The sequence below is a fragment of the Phocoena phocoena genome, chromosome 19, assembly GCF_963924675.1.
Source record: "Phocoena phocoena chromosome 19, mPhoPho1.1, whole genome shotgun sequence".
In the NCBI taxonomy this organism is placed as follows: Eukaryota; Metazoa; Chordata; class Mammalia; order Artiodactyla; family Phocoenidae; genus Phocoena; species Phocoena phocoena.
Genome location: NC_089237.1, coordinates 53522433 through 53538353, shown reverse-complemented (window position 1 = coordinate 53538353; position 15921 = coordinate 53522433). Strand labels below are relative to the sequence as shown.

The window sequence follows — 15921 nt, the reverse complement described above, 5'->3', positions numbered from 1 at the left end:
GCTTTGAAAGTTTCTGAGCTTTGGAAAGAAATGCATAAACACTAACCAGAAAGCGCGTACGCATACACACGCATACATACACACACACACACACGCCTCTATTTTTCTCTTTCCTTCTTTCCTCCCTCCTTCCCTCCCCTTTAATTTCCTCTTTTTTTAAATGTGAAGAAGGCAGCTTTAGTGAAAACTGGCATTGGAGTTGCACCTCTTTGGGTTCAAATGCGACGTCCTGCCCCCAAGGACGAGCTGTGCGACGCTGAACCAGCCTCCCCGGCGCTCTGTCACTCACTCTCCGAGTCTGAGAAATGGGCGGATACCTACGCCTCTCTACATTTGACGAGGAGCGAATGCGGGCCCACAGGAAGGCCCGACGGGCGCCCCTCCCACCCGGGCGCGCGCCGGCCAGTGGCCCCGGGACCGGACGACCGAGGGCCTTCCGGGGATCGGGCCGGGCGGAAGGAGGGGCCGCGGCGTGGACCGCGCCGCCCGACCATGGCGCCTGCGGCCGGGCGCGGGGCGCCGGGCCTGTGGCGCGCCTGCAACTGGCTCATGGGCGCCTTCTTCGCGCTGGCGGCCTTCGTGCAGGTCAGCGCCCCGGGCCGGGCGGCGGGCGGCGGGACCCCGGGCTCCGAGCTCCGCCCCAGGCCGCCCCAGGCCCCGTGCGGTGTAGACCGAGCGGCCGGCGGGGTCGCAGGAGCCGGCCCTGTACGGGGAGGGCTGGAGTCAGGGTTGGTGATCCCGGAACCCGCACTCCGGCTCCAGCTGAGACAGGTGTGATCATATGGTCGCGTTTGCTCACATGCTGGAAGGAACTGGTTCGGCGCGTGTCCCTTTGCAGGGACCTGAGCAGAAGCGGCCCTGGCACCTTTCTAAAAAGGCAGCCTGGGGGCGAGGCTGAACTCACGGCCTAGGAGAGGAAGCAGAGCAAAACCCTTTGCAGCTAATTATCCTTCCAAGCCTGCTTTGGGGCCCCTTTGTTAGGTAGCTTTCCTCATTCCTTGAGACTGGAGGGCCCTTAAGATACCCATTCTGGGCTTGGCTCGCCCTTTGCGGACCCCCTGTGCCCTTCTTTACAAATAGGTAGGTGTGGCTGTGTGTTCAAACCAGCCAGAAGCCCCTTCCCTGTCACCATCGGCTACACACTATGTCTGTCATACTCCTCCTTGTATCCTCGGTCCCTACTGCAGCGTTTAGAAAATGACTGAAATGAATAAAGAGCAGACCAAATGCTGGAATGGAGCATGACAGCATGTCGCTAATGCTGACGTTTTGGCATTCCAGGTAAATGATCCAGATGCAGAAGTGTGGATGGTGAGTAGGAGCTGCCTTCCCACACCTGAAAGAATTGTGGGCCTGCGTGAAACACGCAGGTTTATCTATTTGCCCTCCTCCCTGCTTCGTCTACTTAAAAACTTAGAAATCAAATCCTTAGTAAGTGCTTTTTCCTAAAATATTAGAAGGATCAGATTGAGAAGTCAGAATTTTCCAGATATAGAGGTGCCTTTCAGCAGTATTCCCTTTGAATAAAATGGGCCAACTGAGGACACTTTTCTGAAGACACAGAACAGACCTCTCAAGGTTAAGTGAACCAATCCTCATGAATTTCTATCCAGAAACTCCAACAAACATTTGACGAGAAAATGGCAGGCTTAAGGTATGTGGTTCTGCTAATTCAGTGAGTTACATTCATAAAAAGTAATTAAAGCCCATAAAACCTACAGTATACATTGAACCAACGCTCTGATTGAATCATTTAGAGGAGGGGGAGTTCATTCCACACATTTTTGGAAATATCTAAATTTTGGTTCTTTCAATACAGATATACAATACTGTACAATGTCACTGATGAGATGATTTTAGGCTTTGGAATAATGTTGACTGTGTATAGAGTAACAACAAGTGAAAGCATTTGGAATTATATATAATGTAATCTATTTTATATATATATGGTTATAAATATAACCACATTCTGATATTCTTACTGTCCAGATTCACATGCCCCTGCCTCTTCCTCAGCACTATGATCCATATCCTTAGTTCCAAATGTTATTTCTCCTGCAGTTCCAAATATCCAGCTTAATGCCGAATTTCCAAACGACTGCTACATCTGTCCACCTGTACGTTACAGTGGCTCCTCAGATACACACAAGGTCCTACCCAGCATCTTTCCCTCCAATGCCCACTCTTCCTTCTGACTCACCATTTCTGTTATCAGCAGTCATTCTGAGTCATCCTTGCTCAAAACCTCAGCCATCTCTAACATCTCTGTTTCTTACCACTGTCTTTGAGATCCCCTCAGAAAACAAAGAACAAAGCAATTCAACAAAAAACAACGTAGGTCTAATTGCTTATCTGTACGGTATCGGCACATTTTACCCTTCACCTCATGCTTGGATGATGTAATATGAATAATAATAAACACCAGGCCCCCAAAGACATCCTCCCTCACCCCCAGTTTAGCCCTCCATTCCTCCCACATGGACCCTTGTGGGTCCTTCCTAACTCTTCGAGCTGCCTCTAATATCTTCCATTCCTATAATACTCCCCATATATTGCTTCCTGCTTCAAAAACTTTTGTCATTTCCCAAAATGTCTAAGTTGAAACTCCCAACTTGGCATTCCAGGCCCACCACAATACGGCCCTAACCCACCTTCCCAACTTGGTCTGGGAAGCCCAGTCCACTTCTTGCCTTGCCCTGAGAATTCCTGTATGTCAGACTCTACTCAAGCTTCCAGGTCTATCTCAAATGCTATCTCACCTGCAAAATCTCTCTGCCTCTTTCCCATAAGTTCCAACCATCCTTCCTTTGAACCTTTACTGTACCACTAACTCATTCTGCTTTGCATTAGAGTTGGCTCTATATGCCAGCTCCCAGGGGTCACAGGCCAGTTCCCTCTTCTTGGTGGTCCTTAGGCAACCTAGCATAGAATCTTTCTATGGCAGTTCTTCCCATACTGATTCTTGAGTGAATAAAACAATAAAGGCACAGATGAATCAATTATATGTTACCGGGCATTGGGGGCTGTACTGTACCTGACTGATTTCCATGTTCCCTACCACATCTTGCTTATGGAGGATACTTGTATCAGGATGCATACAGGAGCAAATAATAGAAAATATGACTAGCATCAGGTTATAAAAATACAGACCACCTCACAAGAAGTCTAGAGGCAGGTGCTTAATGGTCAACAGTGTCATCAAGGACCTGGGCTTTCTGTCTTGCTTCTCTGCCAATCCTCAATGGGTAGGTGATATGTCCTCTCATGTTTACAGAATGGCTGCTGCAGCTCCAAACATCTCATGCCCAGACGAGAGCATCCCAAGTAGGAAGAAACAAGGCAGGAGGCAAAACCAGTTTTCCTCCTGTGCTTTTCTCCCTTTCATCAGGGAGGAAATGTTTCCCAAGAAGCCCCTAACATGGCTTATGGTCTAGGATCCATTCTGCTTGGTGAGCACTCATACATAAGTGCTCAGACCCCTTAATCTATTAATCACAGATATGTGATACATTTGAATGCACATTTAAAAATCTCTGCCAAACATTTCTTATGGAGAGCACAATTAAATACTGCATGATGTGTATGTGTTTAACTTCTCTCTGTCTGTCTCGATGTCTCTGTTTCTCTCTCCCTCAGTAGCTAAGTCATGTAGCTCTTCACTAGGGGGAAACTAACCCCTTACTGCTCTAAAAGTGGCCCTGGAACAACAGCCCCAGTATCCCCTGGGTGCTTGTTAGAAAAGCAGAATCTAGGGCCCTAGCCCAGACCTCTGGGATCAGATCTGCGTTTTAGTAAGATCTTCAGGTAATTCATATGCACACTAAAGTTTGGTCTAACCCTCGGCAGCGTGACTGTCCTTGCAAATGCTGATACTGGCTGATATTCTAGTCATCGTTTGGGATGGAGTAGGAAGGATGAACATGGTCTGTAATCCAGATGCTTTCTCTCCCCAGGGTCAAGACAGACATGTTTTCACAGTGACAGCAAACCACTTAAAATGTTCAGCTCTGACAACTTCCTTACAAGCTAAAGGTCTCTAACTAAGCATCACAGTTGATGTTAAGCAGCTACATCTCTGGGGAGGCCCCGTGCTTCTTATAAACCTACCACCCCTACTTGCCCTCTGCCCACACCACACAAGAAATAGGTTTGTCCAGAATCTGCCTGCTTGCCATGAATGAGGCTTGGAAATAGGGCCTCTTCAGGGCCAGCCTTCCCAGCTCCAAACCAACTTACAACAGTTTCCAAAATGAAGGGCCTGATCTTATTGGGCACATCTGATCTGTACACTGTCAGTAACCTTTATGTGGTCTCACTCGCAGAGATGGAATATGGGGCTGGATGGTCCGTGGACCTAGACCCAGCAGGGCCATGTGGCTAATTATGGCTGCCCCTGCCCTGCTTTTCTAAGAGCATTTTTTGAAAAGTAGGGAAAGGCCATTTAGGCATGGATGTTGCTTGGGAGAGATCAGGAGGTCACTGTGTCTTGAGACCAAAACTCTGCTCAATGCTAGAGCTTGAAGATGGAGAAATCTTTCCTGGAATAGCCTACAGTCTAGGAGGAAGGCAGATAGAATTACAGCCTGACACGGTAAATGCCATAAGGCAGAGGTCACCACTTCCTCAGCTGCTACTGAAAGCTAGAGGTAAGTCACGGAGTGTGGTGGCCACTGCTGTCATCTTTCTTTACTCCCTACACATCTCTGAACACCTCCTATACTGGGCATCCTTCTTTTTTTTTTTTCCTCTTTTTGGGCATCCTTCTTAACCCATGTAATTTCCTCTTTTTCTGCTAACAGGTTGTGTATACAGTTCCTGCCGGTCTGACCCTGCTTGTTGGACTTAACCCTCTTGTCACAGGTATGAACCTTGGATTCTGAATGGAGATACAGCAAATCTGATTTCCTTTCAATGACGAGAGTCTATCTGCCAACCCCCAGGAGAAAACTGGAACTCTCCATGTCTCTCTTCTCCCTTCTGATCATAAGAGGCGGTGAATTCTAATCTAGATCGTCCTCACCCATCTTCAGGAAAACTTGATAAGGCCGTGCCATACTAAGACAGTCTTTATCAATTTGGAACCCAAGATCTCATACTGATGTGGTACAGCAGTTATGCCGTTTAGCCCCTGAGAGAGAAGGGCTTCAGTCACCGCGTTGACTTCTTAAGCCACCAAGCTAATGGAAGATGGGCAACAATCAAACTGCTAACCTTGTCTCCATACTTAGTGGTGCATCGTTGTCTATTATGCATTTACTCTCTACAGTTCTTCTCCCAGTACGACTCCCAGTAGTCATTTTCTGATTTTGAATTCATTTAACGCCTATGGATCTGAACTGCTACTTTTGTAGAGAAACTGTCTATAATGTCTATAACAAATCTTTAGATTTTTCACTGATACATGTTGCTCTCTCTGATCTCCTTATGTACCATCACAGTAACTCCAGCAATTTCTTGCACACTTTTATATATGTTTCCTCCATCTAGGCTGTAAGCCCCTTGAAAGGATCATGTCTAACCCATCTTTGCCCAAGTCTAGCTTAAACATGGCCAGGAATATGGCAGGTACCTAATGTTTGTTGAGTCAGTGAATGGCTCTAACACAGAGGCTTTATCATATGTTTGTTTTGTAACCTGCTCCTTGGATTCCTTACATGTATATCCCAGGTGAGTATACACATAAAAAATTCACTTAAAATAGCGGTTTGCATTGCCCACAGGCCACCTACCTCAGTTAGGGGCAAAATGTAGCTGCTTCACCTTTTATGGCCCTAAAAACTCAGTAAACCTTAGTTGGACAGTTTCATTCTATGAAACAGTGTCTTAGAGCAGAAAAAAAATTTTTTTTTACATTGTTTACTAACATTCTCTTATTAATGGGGAATGTTAGTCCGGCAGGTTATTTGTCACTTTCTTTAAATCAGCTTCTACTAGTGGGGCTTGAAAATTCTCAGGGCCTTAGAATAAAGACTAATGATTCCCACCTGGGTGGGGAAAGCTCTCATCCCCCAGATGCTCGGGCTTCTTGTACAAGGCCCCTAGATCTCTGTTTACATCTTCAAGGAGTATCAGTTAGGACTCCATTAGTTGCAAGCAAGGAAAAAACAACTCAAATGGCCTATAAGACGAAGGGAGATGTACTGGGATCCTTTACTGAAAAGGCTGGGATGGTGCTGGCTTCAGGCGCTGGTGGCAGCTCAGAACTTAAATTTGTCTGCAGTCTTAGTTCCACATCCACTGCACTTCAGCCCTGGGCTCCACGTGGTAGCCCTGCCACACAAAGGTCACAGCTTCACCATGCTGGGTCCAACAGAATCTAGAAGCCACTTCCCTGATAGCTCCACAAAAGCTCAGAATGGAGTTGTTGGCCCTGATTCGTTATCTGTTCATCCTGAGACAAATTACTGTCACTGAGGGGGTGGAATACATTGATTGACCTCGCTAAGGTCCAGTTGTCTGGGACACATAGACCAGGAGTGTGGGAAGGGTGGATCCCCAGAAAAAATAAGGGTCGTCATCATAGGAAGGGGAGATGCTGGACAAAATAATAAATGTCCACTTAAGTTTATAAATACTGTTTTAACCTCTGTTTTAACCTTTTGATTTGAGGGCAAATCGAAAAAAAAAAAACCCCAGCCTTTTCTGAATGCTTTACTTGAAGGCAGATTATGGCAAAGCAATACAAAGAGACCATTTTTCTCTGGGATGTGATTCCACGATTAACAGCACCAGGATATCTGTTTTTAGGTAACTTTATTTGGAAGAGTGTCTCTGCAATACACATATTCTTCTGTATCGTGTGGGCTGTCGGCTTGGCATACAACCTCTTGCTTCATACAAAACAGAACATCTTGCATGAGGAAGAAGGCAGGTGAGCAGTGATTTTTTGCTCTTTGGAAGGGGTGGGGAAGAACTGAGAAATCTGTTCCTTTACAACACCTTATCTGTGCGTGATGATGATTTAATTCCCCCAACACCATAAGGAGCAGGGAAGATATTATCTCCTTTATAAGCTGAAGAAACTGAGGAAATGATAGAGCCAGGATTCAAAGCCAGCATTGCCTACCAAACCTGTGATCACTGCTACACGTTGCATTATATTATCATCGGGCAGTTGGACCCTGACCCCCTTGTAACGAGCAAGGATCGCGTACAGTAACATTCAGTCCAGTCTAATGAGGTAAAAACTCCAACAGCCTTCGGATTCAGTCCTGGTTCAAGCCAGAATCTTATTTACACATGTGATCAGCCCCATCAGAGGTCAGCCTCTGCCAGCCTTGCCCTTATATATCTCATGTCCTCTCCTCCTTTTGTCACCACCATTGGCTCTTGTTTTATCACCTCCTCCTTTGCTTCCTCCCACCCTTGACTCCCTGGTCTCACGAATAGCCGCCCTCCTTTCCTTTCTATCCCACTGGTAACATCTGCCAACACCAAAATTGAGAGACCTGTAGCTTAAGTCCCACTGGTGAGGTGCTGCTACATTATAGGCCCTAATCTTTGGAAAACTAGATCAGGTTGGGTCAGTTGATGGGAATGTGGACCAAATGGTTTCAATCACCTCCACCAACCTGAAGCCCATGAGGCACAGTGAAATCAAAGTGGGGGCTTCTGGCCCAAATACTATTATTTTCTACGCTATGTAAAAGATACAACCTTTTAACACATATTTCTAGAAGCATATACCCACCCCAAAATCATTAGACTCACACTACAAGTCATTCCACTCCACTAAGACGTGACCCAATCTCCTGCAATCTGTGCTTAAATTACTGATTTGAGCTCAACCTGCCTAACAGTGACCCCTCTAACACAATGTGAAAAGAGTGCCTGATCAAATCTGGGATTGTCTTCTTGGTTGTGGTATTCCTCCCCGTGACATGAAGTAAGTGATTTATATATGTTTTTGTTTGTTTTTTGTTTGTTGTTTCTCTGTTCACCTATAAATTGGGGAACAGTCATGAAGTTCTTATCTGCCTCATAAGATGAAATTTATTTTCATATAGGGCTTTAAAAGGTCTGAAAAAAGTAATTTATGAGTCATGGTTAGACTTGAAAATATTTTGTAGATGCTATATATCTTGGAGGAAGTCATCAGACAATCAGCAGAATCAAGTGTCAGGGAGAAAATGACACTTCGCAGCCACTTCAAAATATGAAATCTATGCTATTTTATAGGGAGCTCTTTGGTCTGGTGATTATCACAGCATGGCTGAGCCTGTGCCACAGCTCATCAAAGTAAGTTTTCAACTCAACTGTTAAAATCAGATGCGTTTAAGGCTGGTCAGATCAAGTCGGTAAGTGAGAATATTGACACAACTGGAAACAGGAATCTTTTGAGAGAAATCTTTCCTTTTCGCAAGGGAAGCTAACAAGAGTCGGTTCAGTGTTTCATGATCATTCATACTTTTATGAATACCACAGTTTCCTGTGTCATCACAGGTAGTTGCCAGTCTATTCTCCAGAGAGAAGGAAAGTGATCTCAAAAGGATGCTTGGATATTTAGGGAAAAGTGAATAGCAAACAAAATATAAAACTGTGGGTACATGTAAGTGAATATTAACTTTATAAAACAATAATAGAAAAATAAAAAATACATGACAACCTTAGCATATAAGCTGGAAGGGTATAAACGGGGCTAAAGTGTTCTAAGGTCCTTGAATTATCCGGGAAGGGTAAAAGTATCAATTTATATTAGATTTTGATAAGTCAAGGATTCATGTGGTAATCCTTAGGGTAACCACTGAAAGAAAAGGAGTACAGAAAGCAGGAAAGGAGAAGAGAAAAAGAACAGATGGGGAAAATAAGAAGCAGATGTTAAGACAGAGAATTAAACTCAAATATATGAGAAACTACATTAAATGTAATTGTTCCAAATATTCCAATAAAGATTTTCAAAATGGATAAAAGATTTAAAAACTAAACACTGCTTACAAAAGAGAACACAAATATACAGAAACAGAAACACTGAAAGTCAAAAGATAGAAAAAACATACTATACAAGCGCCAATAAAATGGAAGCCAGTATAGATGTTTAATTTTAAAAAGTAGATTTTAAGGTCAGCATTAGAAAAAAGGAGGACTTTTTGGCAATTAAAAAAAATTCTGCTTTAATTTTTTATTTTGAAATATTCAAACACATTCAAAAGCAGAGAGACTAATATAATGAATCAGATGTACTCATCACCTAGCTCCAACAACTATCATTATATATCCAATCTTGTATCATCACTGTCCTGATTATTCTGAAATAAATCTCAAACAACATGTTGTTTTATGTTTTATGTATTTCAGTATGTATCTCTAAAAGATAAGCACTTAAAAAATAACCACTCTACCATCATCACACACAAAAAGTAAAACAGTAATTCCTCAGTATTATGAGTTTTCCAGCCAATGTTTATATTTTCACAACTGTATTATAAATGCTTGTTCCTCTGTGCTTCATGTTTCCTATAAATTGGTGGTAAGATCTAGAAACTTGGCCAGATTCTGGTCGTCGTCTTCTTCTCCTCCTTCTCCTTCGTCGTCTTCTTACCATCATCATCACTAAGCAAGACCACTTCATGGGTGTTATGCACTTCCATCATAATGTGCATAACACCTAGCTGTTTCTCTTTAATGTTAATATAAAATCTTTGATGATCACTGCCTAAATCCACTAATTCATTTGAGTTGCAAAATGGTCATAATCTAAGTATACCATTCCTTGATTATTATCTGGAAAACTTCCACTTATCAATTCTTGGACTACTCAGACACAGATCATAAGAGGAAAAGGAGTTGACTCTCTTAATTTACCAGTTATTTATTTATGGCTGTGTTGGGTCTTCGTTTCTGTGCAAGGGCTTTCTCTAGTTGTGGCAAGTGGGGACCACTCTTCATCGCGGTGCACGGGCCTCTCACTACTGCGGTCTCTCTTGTTGCGGAGCACAGGCTCCAGACGTGCAGGCTCAGTAGTTGTGGCTCACGGGCCTAATTGCTCCGCAGCATGTGGGATCTTCCCAGACCAGGGCTCGAACCCGTGTCCCCTGCATTGGCAGGCAGATTCTCAACCACTGTGCCACCAGGGAAGCCCCTGTATTTACTTTTAATCATGTCAAAAAATCTCTAGTCTCAGTGACCTCAACATAACTCATCTGACTCATCCCACAATACAAACACAATCTCAGAATAACAATATAATTACTGAAAATAGGTATTTTGTGTTGCTGTTTCTAGGGAACATCTCTCTAAGGGATGTACATTCAAATTACTTGGAATAGTAACTCTGTGTGCTAATCCCACCAAGTGAATAGACAGTTAAGTTCATTTATCTCATTTTACTTTCAATTTCTAGGGATACTTTATTAAAAATATATTAATTTTGTTTTATAATTATATAAAACATCTACGTGGTTCCAAAGTCAAATCTACAAGACAGAGTACATTCAAAGAACTCTAACTTCTCTATCTCCCAACCCTATGTCCTCCCTTTCTCTATAGGTGAAACTTTTTTTTTTTTGCGGTACGCGGGCCTCTCACTGTTGTGGCCTCTCCCACTGCGGAGCACAGGCTCCGGACGCACAGGCTCCGGACGCACAGGCTCCAAACGCACAGGCTCAGCGGCCATGGCTCACGGGCCCAGCCGCTCCGCGGCATGCAGGATCCTCCCGGACCGGGGCACGAACCCGCGTCCCCTGCATCGGCAGGCGGACTCTCAACCACTGCACCACCAGGGAAGCCCCCTTCCATGGTTTCTTAATGGAGCAAATACGTACATTCATTGGTATTCCTGCTTGTCTTAGATAAGTGGTAGCATATTATACACAATTGTGTTCTTGATTTCCCCTTACTACATCCTGGAGATCACCTTGCGGTATATAAAGACTTTCCTTATTCTGCTGATAGGTCCAGAGTATATTCATCCAGTCCTCTACTGTTAGGTTGTATCCAAACTTTTGTGATTCAAAATAGTGCCAACAAAGTGTATTGTCAAATTTTTGAATTTTTACTAATTGGATAGTTGAGAAATGGGTAGTTTTCATTTGTATTTCTCGTATTAGGAGCAAAGGTAAGCATATTTTCATATGATTAAGAGCCATTTACATTTTTTTTTCTATAAATATTGGTTAATCTCTGAGAGTATAGGTTTAACCAATTTCTAAGGTTGTTGGTCTTCTCTACTTTTAGAAGCTCTTTACATACTAGGGCTATTAACCCTCTGTCTGTGATATAATCTGAAAAATTTATTTTGCAGTTTCTTATTGTCCTTTTACTTTGCTTATGCAAAGTACACTTTGCCATGAACAAAAAATTTTTTTTAATGTGACCAAATTTATCGGTCCATTCCCTTATTGCTTCTGGATCTGTAGTCATAGTTAGGTAAACTTTCCTTCCTCTCAGGTTGTAAGTAACTTACCTAAGTTTTCTTCTAATACATGTATAGTTTCATTTTTACATTTAAATCTTTGACCGATTTAGAGTTTATCCTAGTGTAACAGCAAAAAGAACGGATCCAATATTATCTTTTTCCTTTTTGGCTCTCTGGTGATCTCAACACCACTTATTAAAAAGCATACATAACTAATAACATAGCCTCAAAATAGATAAAAAGAAATGGACAGAACGAAAAAGAAAAACTAAAAAATTGACAATCATTTTGGGAGACTTTAATACACTTCTTTCAGTTACTAACAGAACAAGAAGATTTAAAAAATCAATAAAGATATAGAAAATTTGAGCTACACAATAAGAAACTTGACCTAAAGGACATATATAGAATACCAGCACCAAGAATGGCAGAATTCACTTTTTTTTTTCAAGTAAACGTTGAATATTTGCAAAAAGACTTTATGTTGAGCCATGAAATAAGTTCCAACAAATTTCAAAGAACTGAAATCTTATGGAGTACGTTCTTCGACCACAGTGCAACTAAGCTAGAAATCATTAACAAAAATAATAATCAGACAACCACTGTATGTTTGGAAATTAGGAAATACATTTCCAAATAACATTTGGAACACATCACAATGAAAATTAGAAAATATTTTGAACTGAATGATAAGGAGACGACTACATATTAAAATTTGTGGGATGTGGGTAAAACGCATGCTTAGAGGGAAATTTATAGCATTAAATACATATATTAAAACAAAACAAAACAAAACAAAAACTAGGCAGGCTGAAAGTCAATGAGGTAAGCTTCGAAGAAGTTAGGAACTCTCCAGTTCAAGAAGTTAGTAAAAGAACAGTAAATTAAGCCCAAAGAAACAAGAAAATAAATATAAAAGCAGAAACCAATGAAAGGAAAAAATCAACATTAAAAAATAAAGGAGTAAGAGGGACAAATATTCATTCTCTGAAATGATTAATAACACTGATGAACCCTGGCAAGGCTAAAAAGGGAAAAATAATTAGAGTGAGAGCAAGGAAAGGAAGGCACAAAAATAACTAATTTCGGATGAAAAAGACAAAGATATTTGCCCATGGAGCAGACACTGCAAAAATCATAAGAGGATATTATGAACAACTTTTTCCCAATAAATTTGAAAATGTAGATGAAATGGACAAATTCCTTGAAAGATACAATTTACCAGAACTGACACAAGAAGAAATACTCAGAACGGTCTCATAACTATTAAAGAAATTGAGGATATAATATAAACTTTTCCTAAAAGAAAACTCTAGACCATATGGCATAACTGCAGAATTCTACCTAACATTTAAGGAAGGAATAATGCCAACCTTCAACAGACTCTTCCAGAGAACAGAAAAAGAAGAAACATTTTCCAGTTTATTTTATGAGGGCAGAAAAATCTGGACACCAAAAGTTGACAAGAACATTACCCACCCACCCCCACCAAAAAAAAAAAAAAAGAAAGAAAGAAAAAGGAAGTTACACAGCAATCTCACTCATGACCACAGATGGAAAAACCCTAAACAAAATATTAGCAAAAAATAAAAAACATTAGCAAATCAAGTCCTGCAATTCATGACCCAGCCACCAAGTTGTGTTTATTCTAGGAATACAGTTAGTTTAACATTTGGAAACCAACCAGTGTTTTTCACTACATTAACAGAATGAAAGAAGAAAATAAACTATCTTCTCAGCCTATACAAAAAGAGCATTTGATAAAATTCAACATCCATTCATGATAAAAGCTCATAAAAATTGATTTAAAAAGGAACTTACCCTGTTAAAGGGTATCTATACCACAGCATAATACTTAATGGTGAGCAGCTGAAAACTTTTCCTCTGAGATCAGGAATGAGAAGTAGCCACTGTTGCCACTAGTTCTACTCAACACTGTTCTATCTCTTGTCCTAGCCAGTACAGTAAGGCGAGAAAAAGAAATAAAAGCCCCCAAGGATTGGAAAGGCAAAATTAAATTTTCCTTATTCACAGATGACAAAATCACATATGCAGAAAATTTCTAAACATCTAAAAAGTTATTCAAATAAGTGAGTTTAGCATGATGGCTGGATACTAGGTGAATATACTAAAATCAACCATTTTTATCAGGAAGTAACAGAAAATGATAAAAACAAAAAGTTACCATTTATAGCATCAAAAAATCAACTCCCCAGGAATAAATCTAGCAGAGATGTGCAAAATCTCTGCATACAAAACTATAAAACATTATGGGAGAAATTAAAGACCTCAATATTAAAATAAAGAACACCTAAATAATTATCCTATGGCAGTATAAGATAAACCCATACTGGAAAAATAAATGAATGAAACAATAGAATCTAGAAACAGATCCATATATATATATATATATATATATATGTGTGTGTATGTATGTATGTATGTATGTATGTATGTATGTATATGGCCTTCACTTAGGACAATGGTGGCACTCCAGGGTAGCAAAGGAAGGCAATCTTTTCAATAAATAGTGCTGGAGCAATTGAATATCCGTATGGAAAAAAGTGAAACAACCCCTACACCTTAAAACTTTCATAATAATCAATTCTAGGTGGATTATAGATCTAATGTGAAAAGCAAAACAATAAAAGTTTTAGAGAAGATAATCTAGTATCCTTAAGACCTTGGGGAAGAAAAGTTTTCTTAAACAGGACACAAAAATCATTATGTAAAGATCCATTTTAACATTGCTTTATCAATGACCTTCAACTGAGGTCACTGAAATGCAGAATTATATTTCTTATATAATTCTTATATGAAATATAAGAATTATATTTCAATTTAAAAAAACCGTACAAAAATGTAATGATGTGTTTTAGTAAAATCAATCTTCATATTCGTTACCAAAGCAATTCATAATTTTTAGTGGATTGTTATTTATAAAAATTTTTGTGTGTCTTTATAGGAATCCAGTTGGTGGAAGAATTCAGTTGGCTATTGCTATCACAGTTGCTCTTTTCCCATTTATCTCATGGGTCTATGTATATATAAACAAGGAGATGCGGTCCTCCTGGCCAACTCACTGCAAGACAGTAATTTAAATGAAGAATCCTGTTCTTAAAATGAGAGTTTACAATTTTTTGTAAACATGATTGTAACATGCCAGTTTCCTGGGAATTTATTTCAGGTAATTTGAGTTAATACTAGAGATGATTTTTTTAAAAAATCCTAAGTTAGGCTGCCTACAACACAGGACTGGAAGGGACTAGTAAGAGAAGGAGTCTGACATTCTGTTGTGTCACAGTGTAGTGGAAAAGGCAAAACACAAAAGTTCAGAAATATGAATTCTAACTCAGCTACGTCACTATCCATGTGACTTGGGCAAATGTGTAAACCTCCCATGGATAATTCTTTATCTATAAAATAGGGTTACTACCAGACCTCCTACTTATTTATATAGTTGCAAGGTTTATAACCGAGATAATATGAGAGCATTCAAAATATAAAGAGTTGACGAAGGGCTGCACCTGATAACATAGAGGGAAGCAGGGTTTGGATAATGATACAAAGAGTTCAGGAGAGGGCTGTACCCCTGAACTAACCTCCGTATACTGAACTGGTACAGTGCCATGAATTAAATGAGGACTCAACCAAGTGAACAAGCATGTCTTGGAAAGAAAGTTAGCTAGAATAAAGGAATGTGGGACCAAAAAGAAGGAGAGAGAGAATATTAATTACATTTTAAATGAAAAATAAGACCAAAATCTAGACACATATTTTTAATGTCAAAAGTAGCCCTGGAGGGCTTCCCTGGTGGCGCAGTGGTTGGGAGTCCGCCTGCCGATGCAGGGGACACGGGTTCGTATCCCGATCCGGGAAGATCCCACATGCCGCGGAGCGGCTGGGCCCGTGAGCCATGGCCACTGAGCCTGCGCGTCTGGAGCCTGTGCTCCGCAACGGGAGAGGCCACAACAGTGAGAGGCCCATATACCGCAAAAAAAAAAAAAAAAAAAAAAAAAGTAGCCCTGGAGAGAAGACCATTTCAGAGCTGTACAGTCTGGTGGCCACTAGCTGCATGTTGTATTGAGCGCTTGAAATGTACACTGAAGAAGTTTGAATTTTTTCATTTTTATTTAAAAACATCTATTCAGTTATGAGAAAACTTATAAGTGTGTTTGGAACACTTGTTTTAAGTATGTTTGGAACAACTTGGATATGTGAATCTACTTCTTCAGCTGCAAATTTTATATCTAAATACGGACCAAGTATTTCCAATGAAAATTTAGTGTCCAAATGGATGGATTATAAGTATAAAATATACACTAGATTTTACAGACTTAGTATAAAAAAGAATGTAAAATATTTTTATATTGATTACATGTTAAAATAATATGTTAGATGTATTGGGGTAAATAAAATACATAATTAAAATTAATTTTATCTATTTCTATTTACTTTTTAAAATGTGACTGCTAAAATATTTCAAATTACTTATGTGGCTCACATTATATTTCTGTTGGTCAGTGCTGTCTTAGAGCATCTGGACGGCAACTCTTACATATGCTAGC

At 40.5% G+C, this 15921-nt stretch overlaps 1 protein-coding gene across 1 annotated transcript; it reads left to right on the top strand.

Annotated features, from left to right (window-relative positions):
- The first annotated feature begins 492 nt into the window (after positions 1–492).
- TMEM220 (transmembrane protein 220) lies at positions 493–14454 on the top strand. The gene is made up of 6 exons (XM_065897861.1): positions 493–585; positions 1282–1311; positions 4800–4860; positions 6748–6871; positions 8179–8238; positions 14319–14454. Exons 1-6 carry the CDS (start codon positions 493–495, stop codon positions 14452–14454), a joined length of 504 nt encoding a protein of 167 aa, XP_065753933.1.
- Positions 14455–15921: the final 1467 nt, after the last annotated feature.